Here is a 20,706-nt window from a genome sequence, read left to right on the forward strand (position 1 = left end):
AGATATAGAAAAACTTGACTACAAGTTTTTCTATATCTCCCTGGAACTAGGCTTAACATGCTCCCGCATGTTTAGAATGTTTGCTCAATATTGATTTAGTCGACTTCTTCATGATGAGAACATGTAAGACAAATATTAAAATTTCCAATATTACAGACTTCTAGAGCAGATGCCTCGAAAACTATACTAGATATAAAAAAACTTGATTGTCTCACCGTAGCAAATTTAATAAGCTTTTTTTGGTTCATAGTAGTCATGTCAATAGGACGCATAGTTTCCGAGGATTAAGCGAAAAATCGAAAAATGGTACCTTTAAACCCCCCTAGTCCCCGCCGGCTCAAGGACTAAGGACGGGGACTTTTGACATTTTCACCTCCTAACTAGTCTGAATAAAGTCCCAAAGTCAGAAATTGTGTTCCACGCATTTCCGTCGGTCGTACTATCGTAATATAATCCTTTTTTTATATCAGTGTGTTTCTTAAAATTATTATTGGGTTGTAATTTTATCGTTTTCATAACTCAGGTTATAGGTACAGGGTTATTTGTAAAACACCAGCAACCTCGCAGGACTAGATGTCTGACATCATAAACAACAACATTTGTTCTGATCAGACGCGAAATATAATTATAAGATAATTTTCTAAATTGACGCTACCAGAAACTAGAACCCACTTCAATGCGATGCTTCTGACCCCTCTTTAGAGATACCATAATTTATCCTTGATTTTTAATTTCAATATAAGTAAGAAATCAAAATTCCAATAAGGTCGTGTCATTGCTTATCCATATATTACTTATATTAAGCTGATATCTTGTTGCATGAAAGTCCAATAAGGGAAGTTGCGTAAAGTTGGGCAATTCCAGCGTCGCAGGTCGCAGATTTTGTAACAGCTGTTCGAAGCGATGTCTCGCCATCGCAGGCTCGGCGATCGCCCCGGGCTCTGCTGCCGGCCCCGATGCGATGTCGGTCTTCACGGTATAAAACGAGTACCTATAGACAACTTTAAAATACTGTTAAAGAACGGTAACATTTTTAATTACGTGATTCTTCTATAATATATAAACGAGAAAGAAAACCATATTTTCATTCACCAGACAATATCATAAACATAACATTGGCAGGCCGATACTGAACTGAATCAGTTAGTAAACTTGTAAACGGGAATACCAATCGCTGGAGCTTTCAAAACTTTTGTAGCAAATGGAAAGTTTTCCAATAACGTCGAGCGGCTAAGACACCCTGGGCAACGTCCTCGGATAGGAGGGCCAGCATGTACGGAAGATAAATTCGTCGTTTTGGTGCGTGGTCGGCGCGGGGCGCGGGGGGCGCGGCGCGGCGCCGGCGCGCGGAGGCTGCTGCGCTCAGAGCACCTGCGCCCGCGCTCCGAAGCGCCGCTCGCCGCGTGCCAGTCCCGCGCCGCGCACCGCCCGCGCCGCGACGCCGCCCACGGTATGTCAGACGCCACTGGCGCGTCGGGGTCGGCCGGCAGCGCGCCCGCCACTGCGCCGCGCCGCTGCTGGCGCGCTGGCCTGGCCGCCCGGCCGGTTTTGTAATTTCGCCGGGCGGGCTGTGACGTCACGATACTAGTTTGACATGAGCGTGACGGTTTGCACCAGGACGCCAAAGCCGTTGCCGCCCCCGACCCCAGTGCTAGTGGAATGATGTGCTCGTTTTTCCAGTAGGAAAGTTAATAAGAGTGAATATTGTACACGACTCGTTATGTCATCTGTATAGGTTATGTTATGATGTTTGTTTTGTTTATATCCTTTGTTGTATGCTTGTCCCTAACCGAGGATTCTTATAGGTTGAACTGAAGTTTATTGGTGAATCGTTAAGTTTAAAACTGACAGACTCCATTCCAATACGTGGTACGTAACTGTGTAAGGCTTCATCCGCGCGTATGGACAGGGAAACACACACTGACAGTTCCCGCGTGTGTTTGTCTCGTATGAATATGTTCGGCGAGCTCGATGTGTCGAAGTGTGAGTGTACACGGACGGCCAGGCTCAGCGGCGAAGCCTTTTTGTAATTTTGTTTTTCCTCTTGCTGAGAGGAGGGAATGGTGCAGGCTCGGAATCAACAAAGACGTCATCTGTATTTTCGAATCAAATTAGATTCAATTTAGAACGCGATTGTATGTTTCTGAAGTTGTTTCAGTTGAGATTATAATAGAATACTGAAATAAATGTAAACTGTTCTTTTGTAGTTGAAAGGCTGAATATTTACTGAATTAGGTAATAATAAATGCCCTTTATGTTTGATGTAAGGTTATAACTACCTAGAATGTTAGAAATCGTTGTAATTTAAACTACTTGTACTTAAAGGAAGTCACTATTATCTTCTAAGTAGTATCTTCTGATAGTCATGTATTTCCCTAATTGGCTTTAAAATGATGAGTAGGTATGATTACTTAGATTACTGTTTTATCATGCTAGTTAACTAAATGCAAAAGTGTTTCCATGTTTTGTAGAGTTCAATACAGACAAAGAAGATTTTTAAATCGTGAAATTCCTTAATATACAGGATTAATACTGGTCTTGAGAAACTGATTATCTCTCGCTCGCGCTATTACCATTACGGTATTACTGTCCTTGTCACACGTTCGCGTGAACCTCAGCCTCCGTAGCAAGCTATCGATCGAAGGCAGTCTCTCTGTACGGCTTCTGAAGCAATAATGCAAGTTCTTTTTGTTTTTTTATGAAACAAGAACGAATGCTTACGTTGCATTCGAGTATCTGAACAAAATAACATTTTGATGGTTATCGGCCGATCGTGGTTTCGTAATTAGCTAACGAACTTGCGATTAATTACGAATGCGTAATAGAAATACCTATAATTTTCCTTGTGCGTGGCGACGAAATTTGAGTATTTTTACGCTATTTGGAGTTGTATGTTTTTGGTTGCATAGTTAGTAGTGGTTGAATGTTATGGTATGGTCCAGCGACAAGTTTGGCAGGCACGTGGGTTTGGGTACCAGTTTGCGAGGAGCCCGTGCGCCGGAGCAGGGTGGTTTGTGAACGAGTTCGGGCGCTTCTCGCCGATCAGGTGCCACTCGATACTTGTTCTTTTCTAACTGGATTTAAATCAGCTGTTAGTTCGACGTCCTTGGCTTAAATAATACTCTTTCATATTATAACTGGTCTTCCACTTAACTTCAGCAGCGATACAATACAGGGTAGCGTCTTACAATCCTCGGTGTTCGTTTATCGATTTATGTTATTAGCTTAAATAACAGCGTAACATGTTGATGTTATTGTTGTTTTGTCTATTAATAGTGACTATACCTACCTACCATCGAATATTAAACTTTATGAACTGATCTTAAGGAAAAAGATTATGCGACTCTACTATCTGATACTTTCTGAATGTCGTAATTTGTAGATAACAGTGATCGTCTAATTGGCATGTTCATTTCTCACTCTAATGAATTTAAGACAGCGATCGTTGTTTGATAACTTTTGACAAGTTACGGAAATTATGTTTTGAGTTGTGAGATAGTTGTTATTTGTTTTAGGAGCTACCAATTACTTTTAACTTTTCTGGTTAGAATTTATTATTGGTAAGCACTTTTGTTTATAGGCTTAAATGTATTCAGTATAAGTTGCTGCTAGCTGCCCTAGTGTATGTAGTACATATTTAAAAAGTTAGGCTGTCTTGATCTTGTGATATTGGATTGATTTCCGAGTAGAACTCACTTGTAAATCAATTTGAATAGTTTTTACCAGTTTCTTTACAACATTTCTGTCTTAGTCAAATTTTTTGAAAGGAGAGATGGGGATACGAGGAGAGAAAAAAACACTGGTGCTAATGAGCATAATGAAAATAAACCATGTTCTAAAAAGGGAAACTGTTATTGGCATAATATTATCTTGAGGGTTGAACGAGTACATTTTTCATTGACATTGACAAGTTGAAACATGAGATTGATATGTATCTTTATGTGATTCCAGATATAAATATTCGGGGGAGTCGAGTGTTGAGCGGGGTGCTCCTAAACGGAGCCTCCGCCCGCACAAAGACGTCGCCGACAGCGTCGAGGTACGGCGTGATGTCCGCGTCGCCGCCGCCGGCGCCCGCGGCCGACGAGCGCCGCAGCCCGCGCTCGCCCGCGTCCGCGCCGCGCTCGCCCGCGCCCGCGCACGCCGTGCTCGCCACCATGACGCCCGTGCAGCCCGCGCACGACTACTACCCGCCCCACAAGGTCGAGATCGACTCCGACGACGGGTACCCCCCCGAGGCCCACTCCTACCGACACTCGCCCCACGAACTCGCCGCCTACGCCCCCGACAACAAAGTCCCCGTCCAGCCGGACGTCTACGACCAGGGCATGGAGTCCATAGACGAGAAGACGCCCATCGATCTCATATACGAAGACGACAAGCAGACCGTGATCTACACCACGACGCCGGACCAGAAGCGCGTCGAGATGATAAGCGGCCAGCTGGACGACGGCCAGCTCGTGAGCGGCGGCGGGCAGCTGGTGGACGGCGGCGTGTCCGTGGTGGTGGGGCCGCCCGGGCAGGGCCAGACGGTGCTGGTCATCGCCGACCACGTGGTGGACGAGCTCGGGCAGGTCATCGCGATACCCAGGTAAATTGAAAGTATTTAATGTATTCCCAAACCATTCGACGTTATTTTATCTTGTGTCGAAAAATAACACCGTGAGAATAATTTATTATCGATTTTATTGGCTTGTTATTTAAGAGCTGAATTTTAAATTGCTCCGTTGCCAGGTGTCTCTGAATTTGATAGTGGGAAATTCCATCTCCATTATATGAATAAAGTATGTAAGGTTTATTTTATTGATATTAAAATACAAAGTTTTATAATGATGGCATATTCTTAGGTAGGGTAGGTACCTACTTACTAGGTAACTTGTATTTTCACCATATGATTTGGAACAAACAACAAGTTGGAACTACTTGGCAGAATAAATTGGGCATCTATTTGGTATTACTTAATAATAATGACACACAAACGAACGCTCTATTAATTTTGTGTGAGCCTGCTGAGTACATTAATTACCTTTTGATCTGGTACAAACTAATGGCACCTAATTACTCAAATTATTATGTCAGTGGTTTGGCACCTCGTAAGGCTGAATGTAACAACGCATTGTTTGTACAAGTGAGTGTTGTGTGCTCATGTAGTTTGAGGAATGAGGTGTTTGCCGGAGTAGAGGTAGAGGTCCAGTAGTGTAACGGTTGTGCGCTGGGAGCGGCGCGTGTGGGCGGAGCGACGCGCTCACCTTGAACTTGCCGCGAGAGCTGCGCCCGCGCCGCAGCCGCCAGCGCTCGCCGTCCGCCTCGGGTTGCCAAAACCAACTTGTTTCAGGGAATATTCCGGAATCACATGTTCCGTTTTTACCACTCCAAACATGAAACAGAACAAAACAGGTTCATATATTCCTTTGTTTACAAGACACGGATTAATGGTTCTCGTGAGTTATGACAAGAAACACTCCCACTTACTACATTTAAGACTGAACTTTCTTTTAAAAATAATGATATGATTGATCGAATCGATTGGTAATTTATGCATTATACTGCAAATTCATTAAGAAGTATATGGTGTCTTATTCCACACGTTATGCGCTTTTATTTTGTCGTTATCTTTTGTATGTGGTGACCCTAGACTCGCGCCGGACACCATACGATCACATTTCGATGCTGTGATGTAGTCAACTGCCATTATACGAGTATCTATCTAGCTATTCGTTTTCTATCATAAACTAATCGGTTACTTTTATACTGAGAGCTGTAGAATATAAAATTCTTTTAGTTCGTAGAAAAAACATGCGTTTGACTCTCACATAACGTCTGACATAACTATGTTTTGGATTATGTTATGGTTTGTTCCAACATGTTGAGTATTTCAAGTTTATTTTGAAGGAATTGGTTCTATGGGGTCAGGTCAGACAATGCAAATTGTGCACTTTCCAGAATGTATTGTGTGCTATTATAAGCGTGTATCGGTACATTGTTGAGGCTTGAGATACAACGTTGTCTAGGGGTCGCGCGGTCACTGTCAGCTTTCTAGTTTGGTCCTCTGGCTTGAGAGATACCTCCGGTTATAACTGAACGCCTAAGAGAACTGTGGGAGAGTACGTAACATGTCTAGTAATATTATATGATGTCGTGTCGATTACTGCTGCAATATGCGAGCGCATAAACACGATGTTGTGTTGCAAAAACTAACCACGTGCATGTCATTCAAATAGCATGACGTCGATATATCCTACGTGTACGTAGAGTGTAGTAAAATTAGTTACGTCTGTTTACCGCCCAGACGAGTTCTGCCGGTGGCTTCTATTCAAGTTGACGCGCTCCACGCTCGTTCATTCGGTTATTGTTACATTCATAATGGACTGCACTTAAATCGTGCGATGTGATTTGTGGTTTGGAGTTTGAGATCTCGTTATATTTCATTTAATTGATTACTTAAATTACTTTGTTTATTTATATCTTATCTAAGTACCTATGTGTAATAAATATTTTATTATACGAGTATAGCTAGTATGCAAGTAAGCATATTATACTTATTTGACTTGAGTCACCTCTGTCGATACATCTTTACTTTTTGGGATGATAGAGATAGTATCTGTTGGCCGTCTATTTCATTGTTTTAAAATAATTAGGTACCTAAATTAACAAATATAAATAAACTAATATACTTAGTTAGACACCTAAACCGCAGTTTCTGAATTGAGATTTAAAGCTTAATATGAAAAGTTCGTATTTAAGTAGAAAATGAGCACGCTGAAGCTAAAAACTTCAATTCAGAAACCAGGCCTAAGTTCTTAAAATTATTTTTAATTATGCTGTATAGATTATTCAACAAAACATAGTATTGTCTAGGAATAAAAAGGTTTATAACGGTTTTGTTCAGAGAAATAAGTACATACGAGTATTACATGTCGTAAAACATTTTGGTACTTAAATTAGTAGGCATACTCGTAGAGGCACGCGATGAAATATGAATAATATTGCTCACAATCAATAGGTTATGATTAGGTATGCAAATTAATTTCTAACATCAGATATAATCGATGAATAGTATCTACAACTGATATCCGTAACAACTTTAACGAATGTAACATATTTTAACCGTAGTGAATATACTGTTCGTTTCAGAGAAACGATAATTATAATATGTATAATGAAAATAATGCATCATTATACGTTTTCTAATAATGAAAATGAATGATTACAGCACAGGTTTTAAGCTGTAAATACAAAACCTCCGGCTGATCGTTTAGGAGGTGCGTGGAGGCTGCAGCGGTCGCGCCGCGCCTCCAACTCTTTAATGATGGCTTTTTGTTGGGACGCGGCCCAAGTGATAATCGAGCCGCTGAAGAAAGCACAAATATACACATAAATTTATTAAAAATCACGATATTTGTAAATAATTTGTTACAGATTTTTCGTAGCAACTTTCGTAGCACACTACTACGAAAATTACGAGCACAAGAAATCTTTCTATTAGATATTTAATCGAAGTTTCTAATACATAATAGTTTTATGAATGTAAAGAAATGAAATGTTCACAGTGTAAATGGTTTATAAATAAAAAAGAAATTACGGTTTTAAGCGAGGAGATAGGTACGAGTAGGCAGTCAAAATTGATATTATGGTGTATTTATCTAATCTTCGAGTAGAATTATCATTACATAATTCGACTTCAGTTCCATTCATAAACGTATTCATAATGAAGGAGTTTAATTTAGAAGATTACTATTCATAATACTAAAATAGCTATTATTTGAAATCATATATTTTAAACAATAGAATATATTTGAATGAGCCAGTAAGTTGCGATTCTTATCGCTCTTGATAGTTTGGTAGTTACATCATTACGTATCTATAAATATACTACGATTTATTGTGTTGGCAGACATCATAATAGAAATTAAATTGCCTTGGACCTCGTGTGAATTAAATTATCTAAAAATATGCTATTACGTACTGTGCGTTTTTAAATAATAGTTTGTATCTTCGTATTGTTATTTTTGGGGTTTACAAATATGTATTGAATGAGCAATTGAAATAAATGAAAGTAGGTATCAATATCAATCGAGTTTTGGACGAATACCTTCATACGGCTAATTTGGTTAAAATTTCTTATGTACTATACATATTATTATTGGTTTGATAAGATGCGGAGTCCGCCGCTGCCGCCCGTCCCGCGGCCCGCGCGCCGCAGCCTTATTTTACTGCCTCGCCCGCCGAGCCCTCAAGATGCGCGCGACCATCGCTTCGGTTCTCGCCCCAATCATTATTATTTAATGTAATTATTTGGCCAGTAAACCGCTTTTTTTGGAAATCATAACAGTTATATACACTTTTTATCTGTCGGCACCAGCTTTAGTGGACTCTTTGTGGCGTCGTATCAATTTCGTTCAGTTTCTTGCCTTTGTAGTACGTTATATTTTTGAATTTTCGTCGGATACTGTACGAGTTTGCCTCTAAAATCGAGGTAGTATAATGTTCTGATAAAAATATTATAATTTTCTCAGACGTTTTATTAACTAAATTTATTAAAAACGATTGCGAAATATGAAAGATGGGGTCAATAAACTCGTGAAAGCGGGAGGCATTAAAGCCCTTAGCAAAAGACATCAACGGGCGCTCGGCTACTCCCGAAGCGCGCGCGCGCCGCGCCGCGCGCCGTGTGGGAGTTAATCCGTTGCTGACGTCATTTATTACACGCGCATTCCTCCGCTAATATTCAAATTATTCATAAACCAACCAGCGAACGATAAATTCCGTCAACTGATATATTTTCTTAGAACACGTGATAATATTCACAAACCGCGTGTAGTCGAGAGTTCCAAAAGATCACATTTAGATGTCAAGAAGTCAACAGTGACCGTATAAACACAAAGTTCATTGTGTCCTCTAAAAATTAACGATCATCCTTTCTACCTGATGCCGCTGTCCGAGTGCAAATAAAAAACGGTTTCCCCGCGTAAAGGGTTCACTTCCCATCACAAGGAGGTATAGGTGCGAGCGATCGTACACGCAAGCACACATGGAAGCTCCATCGATGGAACTTTAAGACTGATTCACACCACTACGAGAGCGAACAAATATTATGTTATGTAGATATAACAAAATCGATAAACAATAACGATGAAATATTTTGACCACTGTCAGTCGATATTTAAAACTATATTTAAGACGACAAAATTAATTGTGATGATTTACAAAATTACTTATTATATTCAGATTTACTTTGCGGCGGCGATGGTAAAATAGTATGAAGGGGAAATTGTTGTAATTTTTAGTTAAATATCATAAGCATCGTGCTTACGTTCTTCTTTGTTTATTATATGTTGTGTAATCAGGCTTTAAGCACTGACAGCATCCAATCGTCCGAAGCAAATCTCGGCGGGGGATAAAATTTCTTTCGATCGTAAGAACACTGTGGATCGCGGAGCCTTATTGTGAGTCGGAGGTCTCCTTTGATCTACGTTTCGTAATTCCAAGAAACAAACCACAAAGTTCAAGACTAGTCTAGTAAAAACTTCTACAAAACAAGATTAACTTCGTTGGGGACAGATAGGTAATTATTGGGCAAGTTTAGTGAGTGACTATGTTCCCCGTTTCGATAACAAATTTATAAAATTGCCTATCAATAAAAGATCCTTATTGAAGGAATCTTAATGTTTATTTTATTTATTAGTATTTCTTGAATGGCAAATTTTATGTACTAAAAGGTCATAGCCACAATCAGAAGTGGGTAAACCTTTATGCTTTTTTCTTGTGGAGCCATAATCGTATCGGAGAGTAAATGTATTATAGAGTTTTATTATCTGCCATCAAGGTTTGAAATCGTAAGGCAGCATCGGTGCGGTGGTTATCGCGGCTGCCGGTACGCGTCCAATTCAAAACAAATTCTATGCGATCAGGAATACGAGTGAAATTGAAAGTCCAGCGCAGGGCGGCATAAGGAAGTTATGTGTTCGGGCGCGGTTTTGTTTTTCGCTCAGGAGTCCATTGCTGTGGTTGAAATCTTTTTAAGACGGACGCCGAAGATTTGGGTACCGTTGTTTGCCCTTTGTTTGTGGTCGAGCTAGTAATTAACAATTATCTTCATTGAAAATGGCGTTGTACGAGAGTTTCGTTTCATGCGTGGAGGCCGTAATTCCTTTTTTGGTCGGTCATCTTGTGGTAGTTACTGAACTGAAAGGTTGGTACAGGTTGAAGCCTCCTGCTGGGCACTGAACACGAATACATTTGAGAAGTAATGATGACATGATATTGAGTACCTATCTAATTTTTAAGCCATTGTATTATGTTAAATATCTTTTAATATTTTTATTGATTGATTCGATGGTAGAGTAATATCTGTCATTTTATGAATCGTTTATTACTCCGAGCATCCTGTTAGTCCGAAAGCAAGTTAGTTAACACCTTGTATTGTCGAAGCTGTGCTCTACCAATTTGCAGTCATTAGATATTTAATGTTTATTACGATCGTCGGTAATAAATGTTAATAAGTCCAATTTGCGACATCTATATAAAGAAAAATTCATTAACATTTTATCACTTGGTCAAGCTGCACCACTTTACAACTGTAGTGTAAAAACGAGTTAACTAAGTAACTACAACGTTGTAAAACATAACATCGGTGTCAATTCTGCTACATTAGCATCCTCAATAATGTTAACTATCTTTCTATAGTAATTTTAGTTTTAACTAATTCGGAAACATTTATTTATAACAAAAATATAATTGAACTGAAACATGATTCCTTTGGATTGGTTTATTGCAAGAACTTTCATTAGCTTTTATAAATTGATCGTTTTATACTATCATTTCGAATAAATGTTTCTAAATTAAGACAGATATTTGCATATATTACATCAGTAAAATAATTGAAACGTAAAATCGAAAAACTGTTTATTCATCACGTCATGCACATCACATTGAAATCTTACGCAGACATACAGACACCAGTAATGTTTGAGTGTCACTCACACATAGACCGATGATCTGTTGCTTATTAGTGACGGGGACGGAATATACGAAGCTTGCTTGGGCGAGCGAGAGAAACAGACGTCAACAAGGCTAGCTTTACCATATAAGTATATGAATGTACGTTTTTATTAACTTGATTCGTTATACGGCCTGCTATTATAATAATATATGGGTTCATATGATCACAATTCAGACCAATTTCAAGATAACACTTACAAGTACGTGAAAGTTTTTTGAGTAACAATACCTGTTTTTTGCGTTGTACTGGCATTAGCTATTACGTTTAACTAAATACGTTTTATTCACGATATTTTTTTAATTTAATATAATGACACTGAGAACTAATGTCTACAAATAACTTAACTAGAAATGGGTTTTAGATTCAATTATACTCATGTTATTATAATTTAAAATTAGGAATGTATTTCAAGTGATATTTGTAAGCTTTAAAGTACTTAATTTAACCCTTGAAAAAGCTGTGCCAGTGGTTCAGACTTAGGTTAGATGTTGAGATATCGCCTCGCCTTAATGTCACCAAAAACGTTTGTCAGTAAAGTATAGCAAGCACAGGAACATCAAACAGGCAAAAAAGTATTCATAAATTAATCATATTATACATCGTACTTACTTATAAACATTTATTTTAATGGTGCTGAAATTAAAATCAACTTATCGAAGAGTAGAATTAATCCAAGTAACACGTTACTGTAATTTAATTTGATTAGATATTCCAGGTAAAACATCGCAATAAGTAAAAATAGGTAATCTGATTAAAATGCCCACACAATCAAAATTTAAATTGTTCACTATCTTTTTGTATTTTTGCTTTGGTTGATTATTGTAGTCCAATTAAGTAGCCCTATTGGCTCGTAATGCAACATATTTTTAAAATGGGGTTTCAGTTTAGTATCAAAATGTTTTGACTCTAACACTGTGAAAAAACTAGCATTTGAATTCTAATTTGCTAACATAGATGTTGATCATGGAAAAATATAGATTTCAAAATACATTTTTTAAAATACAATTAAATAAAATTTGTCTTTTTTGTGTGTATTATATGCCTACAACAGGATAAACACAAACCTGTGGTCTATTGAATAGTCTCACTTGTAAATTATATTGCTGAAAAGAAGATGGTATATCTAAAAGTCCACATACCATTCACATAGTCATAAACACTAACTTGTTACAAAGTGTAAAATTAGCGTAATTAACTGTCACACATACTCGTACGTAATTATGTGGTCATCTTTGTTATAGGTACGAGTAGTAGGTCTATTTTATGAAATAAAATATAAAATACAAAGCTCGATTTCAAACTCAAGCATGGATCAAGCTTATAATTGGTTTAGTTGTTAGAACAATACGTGTAGGTCCTTGGAGTGTCGTTTGGTAATACGGGCCCTAGTGTTGTTATGTCTAGTCCGGCTTGTCTAAGCTAGACTAACACCCTAGATTTGTCAAGTCTAGTTATTACATAAGAACATTGGCTATATGACCTCCACAATCCTAGACAAGGCACATAAAAGTAAACCCAACTAAATTATGTTTTCTTTCTAATCTAATAAGAATGTAAAGTAAAGAAAGTGTAGTTTGCTTAACGCTTTATTTTAAGTGTTGAAATATTTTTCACGTAGACTGAATAAAGCATCAAAGACTTGCTGCGATTAGATATAGACAGACACCTATTTGTTTATAATAATCCCTGGAGTATAGACAGTTTACTATAATAGTAATAATTGTTTAGTATTCTTAAATATTAATAAAAGAAAGAGCTTTATAACCATCTTGTCTTGATGACAATAGATCATGTTACCTACGATAGCCTACGGTAATAAAAGCGATTTTGTAAAACAAAAATGTACAGTCTGATATATACTGTCGACTATACCTTGACTATTTGATATTAAAATGTATAAATATATGTATAAATAGCGTCCGTCTGATATAGATCTATTACTTCAAAGTCAGTGGTCGCGAGTTTGAATTCTATAGGTAATTGGCAAATATTTGTCTCGAGGCGAGGATACCTCTTTACCTCACTAGCTCTACTTTTGTACCTCATTCGTGGTTATTCCTTGTAAGATATTAGCTCTGCGACTAGAGAAGGACTAAAGGGCAATTAAAAGGGAATTTAGTAAATACCTGCTTGCTTACCTACTTATACTTATTTATTTATAATAAACAAGTCTTGATTAGCTGAGTTTTATGATAGTCACATAATTGAATTTATTGTTATAGCTGTATTTATTTATATCTACTAACTAAATGGATTAAATGTTCGTTACATAGCAAATTTTCAGGATTTTTCCTGAATATTTTCTTTTGTTCTTCCGCAAGGGAGATCCATCATTCATTGTTGTTGTATTATGTTCACTTTCAGGTAATAATATTTTGATTAAAGTGATACATTAAACACAGTTTTTTAAGCTGGAATATCCTCAAGCACATTCAAAGTCACTTTGTCTTGTCTCTGATGGTCTTTTATTTTTTAAATACCGATACTGATGACCAAGTTGATCTTACCACAGAATAATAATATACTTCGTTCTTACATAAATAAAATCATAAAAGCATAGTCGGGGGCAGTTTATAAAAACACATTACCTACTCAATTAACCAATCGCAGACGATTTCTAATAAATAAAATAATATTTTTTTAATCTACACTCTATGAGCTTTTTATTGTAAGAATAAAACTTATTGTAAAGTTATCCCTAAGGTGTGTTCATGAAGTTTTCCAGAAAGACTTTTCAATTCCAACAGCTTAGTTGAATCAAATTCTTTGTAAACATTAATGTGGTGCGTTGTAAAGGTTATACATTCTCTCACATGCAGTCCGCCGAGGGTGCGCAGGGGCCGAACTTCGACGACATTGTGGCAAGGACCCGCCGCAAGGGCGCGCCTCTCACTCGCCTCACCAATGTTTTCAGATGCCAATATAATTACACCACATAATTGGCACTAGCTACTGGAATTACAATAATACGTCTCGTTGATATTTTAACTGCTATCTTTTTACTTCTTCATTAGCATTAACATTTATCTTGGGCAAAATTCATAAGCATGTAGATCAATGTTTTTTATAGTTATTTTCGCTATTGTTTCATTGATTTCAGTGGTTGTTTTATTACATATCTCCTTAAAAATTCCAAAACATTTCCATGAAAGCCTTTATCGTAACGGACTTCGTGGTAAGCAGAAATATGCGCTGTTAATTATTTTCGTTAAAGCTTTACGAACTTTAAAAAGTTTATCTTTTAATTCAATTCAATTCGATCTATATATTGTGTAGGTACGATCATTAAGTGAATTCCTCGAGTGGATTAAAAAAAGAAAGCTTCCAAGGAGCAATATGGTTGGTTTTTTGCGAGACAGAGTGCCAAGCGAGCCTTCAGTACATAGAAGGAGACGCGGCCCGCCACGTCCGCCGCGCCGCGATGTAAATGATCCCCTTGAATAATGTATCCCATTCTCGGCTCTCTCCTCCAGCGCGTATAAGGCACACGACAATCAACCGTTACTCCTAACTGCTTTCCGCCTATGTAAACTTATAACAAAACTTGCAAATTGTCAAATCCATTATACAGCAGGTGTGATTTTTCTATTCAATAAAAGTTGCGATAAGCTTTGTTGAAGACAACAGCCAGTTCATGAAATATTAAGTTGAGTTCATTTTCCTAATATGAGAAACAATGCGAGTATTATGGAATCGGCTGGTTGAAAAATCGGAAATTAAACTAATTCAATGTTTGAGTTTTGAGTCACATTGCATTAGAAAGATTTATAAGCTATGTAAACAAAGTGTGTGTGTAGGGCGGACTGCTTGGCAATTATTTAAACTGTGAACAGTTTTCTGAAAATTATAAACAAACGTAGCGTATTACATATTTTTTTAATTAACTTCATTTAATTTACATTAAATTTTTAATAATTTGTCATGTACCTACTGCTTACTTGTAAAGTTAAGTGGTTGTATAAAAACCGGCCAAGTGCGTGTCGGACTCACGCACAAAGGGTTCCGTACCATTGATTTATGAATTTTTTTTTAAATTTAAGTTATTTCTATGAAAGATTACGCGGTAATAAGCGGTTTACGATTTAAGAGGTATTAAAAAAAAACTACTTACTAGATCTCGTTCAAAACAATTTTCGTTGGTAGTTTTTATAGTAATGTACATCATATGTTTTTTTTAGATTTTTCATTTTCTTATTTTAGAAGTTAGAGGGGAAGCGTCTGTCACGCAAACTATTCGGTTTAGAAAAAAATTATTTTAGAAACCTCGATATCATTTTTGAACACCTATCCATAGATACCCTACACGTATGTGTTTGATGAAAAAAAAAAAAATTGAGTTTCAGTTCTAAGTATGGGGAGCCCCCAATATTTATTATTATTTTTTTATTTTGCATCAAAATCTTAATGCGGTTCACAGAATACATCTACCTACCAAGTTTCAACAGTATAGCTCTTATAGTTTCGGAAAAAAATGGCTGTGACATACGGACGGACAGACGGACGGACAGACAGACATGACGAATCTATAAGGGTTCCGTTTTTTACCATTTGGCTACGGAACCCTAAAAATTCAACGGAAACAAGAAAATCGGTACTTAGCTTAGGATTCTTATGATTATTTTGTCGTAATTTGCCGACGTATTAATGTGGAACCTTAAAAAGCTTAGTAACCGACTACTTATTTATTAACCGATTTTTTTGTAATGTCAAAATGTTTTCCAAAACATTTTTCCAGCAGACGAATATATCTATCTATACATATGCGTTTGCTGAGTGTACAACACAGTCAATAAAGGAAACCACATATGTAGTTACTTAGTTGCTTCGAAAATGTTTTATGTATTTGCGTTTTAGAAGAATTACTTTACTGCGCGTTGTAAACAATAACATGAATCATATTATTCATTAAGTGACAGCCAGACGTGTATTTGTAACGAAGGGAATTAAGTACAGTTACGAGTAACATCGATCACGATTAAAATAATGTTACTGTGGAATTAGTACATAAATGGAAATCTAATTATGCTGGGCACAGATTAAATGTCGTTTATAAATTAATGTCTCTCGATTCCAGTACCTACTATAGGCTCGATGTTACTTATTCGTAAGCGTATAAGGCTTAGTTATTAAATTGTTGTGCTGCTGCTACAAACTAACCCAATGATCTCAGCGTGTCGCTATTCGGTTTGGCGATTATATCTAACTTTGCTGTGACTCATTTTTGATCAAGCACATGAACTTCGAGAGTTGGTAGGTTGACTTGCATCATATACTAAAGCCACTTTAAGATAAGTAATGCATTCGCATCACATCCTCTTTTGAATAAATAAACGTCTGATGAAGACTCATCAGGCATTACGTAAATAAGCTATTCTGCATTGTACACATCTACAGACACTAATTGGTTGTGAACGTCGAATTAAAACACTAAAGATATAATTAAGTTGGTAAATATTTGTCTAGCATCAAATCACGCGAGATATGCTCTAGCGGCGGTTCTAAATACTTCCACGGCAATTGTATTAGCTATAGTAAGGCGGAATGGCAACACGGGGCAAGTGATAAGGAACTTTAGGAGTATTGTGTGTAGTGTGAATGTGGCGTGGTGCCGTGCCGGCGAGCGCGAGCGGGTCACGACTGACGCGCACGCGCGTTCGTGACCTTGCCGCGCGCGCCTCGCAGAGGTCACACTCTTGTGTAGATTTGATGCGCTGCGCTCGCCGCGCAACACCACGCTTTCTATGGGCGGCCGCCACGGCGTCTCAGTGTTGGGGTCTGTCTACACGACCTTTAACACTTAGAGCTTCTATACGTTGTCGCCATGTTCGTTACAATAAGCTTTTTACGATGTATTCAATTGTTATTAGGAATTTGCTCTATGATTGTTGACTAGTTATATTTACTTACAACTAGTGAAGTGGTATTGGATTTGGAACGAATTTCTGGATACTTTGATACTCGTAGGTAGGTATTTTCTTTGATAATTAGTTATTTTTAATGTAATTTAATTAATCAGGCTGCAAAAAACTAGAGGAATGTCCTTGGGGAAAATCTTTATATTAATTAGGTATAGTCCTATCAGTGCATAGCAAACTAGCAAATGTTTTAAACCAATCTTATTAATAAGCATTAACCCCATGCTTTTATATTTATTTGTGAGTTATTAAACCAAGATTTCAACAATTGGTTTACAGGGCACTGTTTTAAATACATTGACCGTAACTTGTACTAAGATTTTATCTTCAATCTAGACAATTGAATTAAAATTATATTTTGAAGTTGTACAACATCTCATAAGACCACGATGTAGCCACAGCGACCATGCACACTCGCTTAATTTCGCAAAGCATCCGGGTTCCTTTAATATTGGGGTCAATTCTGAAAAATGCAATCATTATTTAGCCAGGGATAGCTTCCACCTTAATTACTTATTCGGAGTTTCAATATTTAATGGGATGTTGTCTTGTGAAGTCATTAATATTCGTATGAAATGAAATACGGTAGGCGCTCTATCAATGAGTACGTTCGATAAGTGTTTTCTTTCTGTTGCAATAGGAATTTCTCGTGATCGTTAACTAAGTCGCGAATTGAATAATAGCAGTCGTACTTACCTATAAAGTAAAAGAGACAGATTTACATGGATAATAGAGGAGAAAAGGCTCGAAGGAATGAGAAATGCTGCCATAACAGGGCGCTGTGGACTTTCTCCAGAAGCTCTCGCTCGCGAGCCGCGGGTAGGGCTGTCGTTACACATTTTATTAAATCATTAAGATCCCTTAGTTATTAATCCTATTTTACTTCTACTTAATTGTGCTGTATGATACGACTACATAATACTTATATTTTTCAATTATGTAGAAAGTCACATAAACCTATTGACCGATACACTGTTTTTACCACAAATTCTAAAGTTAAAGTGATTAATGGTTTCTAGTTATGTATTCTCGTAGTTATGATATATGTTACGACAAACCTTTTATCAGTTACTTATCCTTTTATTAGTTTGAAGAGGGAAAAATATTATTTTGCAAACTGATCAGGTCATTTACAACGAATTTTCAGTGACTCTAGTAATTTACGAGTAATTGAACTCTTTTATGAGATCTTAATTGGCGCGCATTTAATTACTTATTTGATTTGTAGTTGGTAACGTAAGAATTGAGGAAACAATTTAGTCAACAGATACCTATTTGATCTTTGCATTAGATCGTTTCAGATTGCAAGACACGGAATGTTGAATGAGTTCTGTTCAATTCGATACAATTTTCTTATCGGCAAATCTGTGAATTAGCGTCTACGTAATTGCGAAAACGGCGAGATTTATAAGATTAACTTAAAATCACAGAACAAGCTTGTTCATGTTCCCCGACCTAAGGAAATAACCATAAAATATTCACCGGGCAAATTCTAACTTTGAGACTGTTCACCGAACGTGCCTGCGGTATTAATGAGATTTATTTTAATAGTAATATACATATCAAACATAAAACGCGGCGCTTCAACTTGAGAATACCTATTTTTGATCACAATGCCTTTTGATTTTGGAGGTTAATTCATGCATTTCTCATATATTTCATAATAATACCTAGATACATGCTTTGATAAAATGTATTTACATAAATTTATTATTCGTAGTAGAAACAAATAAGACAAGTCGTATTTTATTGTTGCCTCATAAAGCTATTCGTTTATTACACAATTCACAAATCTTTTTTGCAATAGTTTGTCAAAATAGGATGTGGTGTTTTTCTATTGATCTTAACGGACGCGCTATCTTCGTACCTACCCGTGAAGTTCAAGCATTAATTAAACTCTTAATTAATCAAAATCCAACCCTCTTTATAAATTTCCTCTCATAATTAATGTTAATAAACTTTATTATGTTATTTAGGTAAAAGGACCTGTTACATAATATTTTCATATAAAACACAGGGTCTAACTGATTGCCTATATTATGTACCACGCCACTTATCCATACATTTATGTTTTCTTCTAATGTGATAGAACTTGAAAATTAAGATACTTTTCTAGGGCAGTAGAACACATATTTTCCTGATTAATTTTGAGATATCAATAGGTACCTACAAACATAATAATTTAATTCTGTCTACATGTTAATGCCTTAGTCTGTGATTTATGAGGTTATAAAATTCTAAATTGGCGATATTTTTGAACCTTGAACTTTGGAATACGACAGCACTAAATGGATTCGTTAATCACTTAAATGTATTAGTATTGGAATATTGTTTTAGTTGAAAGGACTATGTATTTGACGTTGTTTAATGATTTGATTACTCTTTCCTCTCGTAGATATAAATAGTAAGAGAATAAATATTTCTCTACTGTTACTATCGAGCTTCTCGACTAGTTATATTTTTTATCCACGTGATTTCGCGCATTGGAAAATGTAGTGAAGAATATCGTTTTCCAAGTTGGAGTTCAAGAACTCTTATGGTTTTTCCAAATAGCTACGGGGTCGCACTTAGTACAGACAGTTTGTTATTATTGATTCAATTTTTAACTTTTGCACTCGTTTTTTTAACTTGATAGGGGTGCGTGGAGTTATAAGTTTGGAAACGCCTAGTGTAAATCATGAAGAAAAGTCGTCACCGTTACAGGCTTCGCCGTACTTGGGCAAAAGTTGTAATGAACGCCGCAGATGGCATCGCGCCGGCACGTCCGCGGCTCTGCGTGCTAATGCTCCTCATTAAACACTGAAACATCAATTTGTCTCTTCAGCACGTAGAGCAATACCAAGACCATCGACTTTTATTAGTCAATATTGACCAAATGGTTTAAATAAAATAATATTTGAAATATTCCCACTGCAAATATTGCGTGTGATGTTAATCTCGTGAAGCTACAGATTAACCTTTAAGAAGATATACTGCGATGACACATGGAAAATTCTCTATAGTCACTTATTTATGAGCAGATAGACATTTGACACACGATATTATGGAAAACACCTGTGTAAAATCATCCTATCTCTGCATCGAGCTAAGAAGACCCATGTTACGGGTTTAGTTACGTGCGCATTAAGCTTATAATCAAAGAGTTATTTAAACAAGTTTCTTGTCGATTGGTACCGTAATAAAGTTGCAAATTTTTCCAATGTAGATGCACTCCCGCTCTTGAACATATATTCCGGTCGTGGAACCGGCTTCGTTAACTCGTGAACAGGAATGTCAACTTATTATTTTGAGTCGATATAAGGTAAGTGCCCCCTACTTCGGTATATTAAGGCTCTTACGACTTTAACATTTTATTTAAAAATAACCAAGCATGATATCAGTATGAAAGCTGTTGTATGCTAAACTTTGGTCTTTTGACAGTAAGTTAATACATAATTTATAGTTATATAGTTTGAACTTTTTTTTATATTAATTGTTCTGCGGACCTCTTGTTTGGATCCTGTTTCGTGACAAAATTTTGCTCTGTTTCTAAGTTCGTGAACTCATGTCCCCTATTTCGGGATAAGGTTTTATGCATCGAGTTAGGATATTTTAATAATGATTAAGGGTTTAACAAATTTAAAAACGATAATAAAAATTTAGAATAAAATAATTATGTGAAATTGACGATATTACTTACCTGAAATATTCATAAGAAATAATGTGTCTAGTATAATATTTTGATTTGTTATTTCTAACAATATGTGAAAGTATTTTTATGACCATTAGAATTAATGTAGGGGGGGGGGA

The 20,706-nt window shown here is 36.8% G+C and overlaps 1 protein-coding gene across 2 annotated transcripts in view; it reads left to right on the top strand.

Annotated features, from left to right (window-relative positions):
- The first annotated feature begins 4,156 nt into the window (after positions 1–4,156).
- Positions 4,157–20,706, top strand: part of LOC135071681 (protein grainyhead) — a 103,510-nt gene continuing 86,960 nt past the window's right edge. For both annotated transcript variants that reach the window (XM_063965460.1, XM_063965466.1), the window contains exon 1: positions 4,157–4,591. In XM_063965460.1, coding sequence (XP_063821530.1) covers positions 4,158–4,591 — 434 coding nt within the window. In that variant the 5' untranslated portion in view covers position 4,157. The remainder of the gene's footprint in view (positions 4,592–20,706) is intronic.

Source organism: Ostrinia nubilalis, chromosome 1 (genome assembly GCF_963855985.1).
Source record: "Ostrinia nubilalis chromosome 1, ilOstNubi1.1, whole genome shotgun sequence".
NCBI lineage: Eukaryota > Metazoa > Arthropoda > Insecta > Lepidoptera > Crambidae > Ostrinia > Ostrinia nubilalis.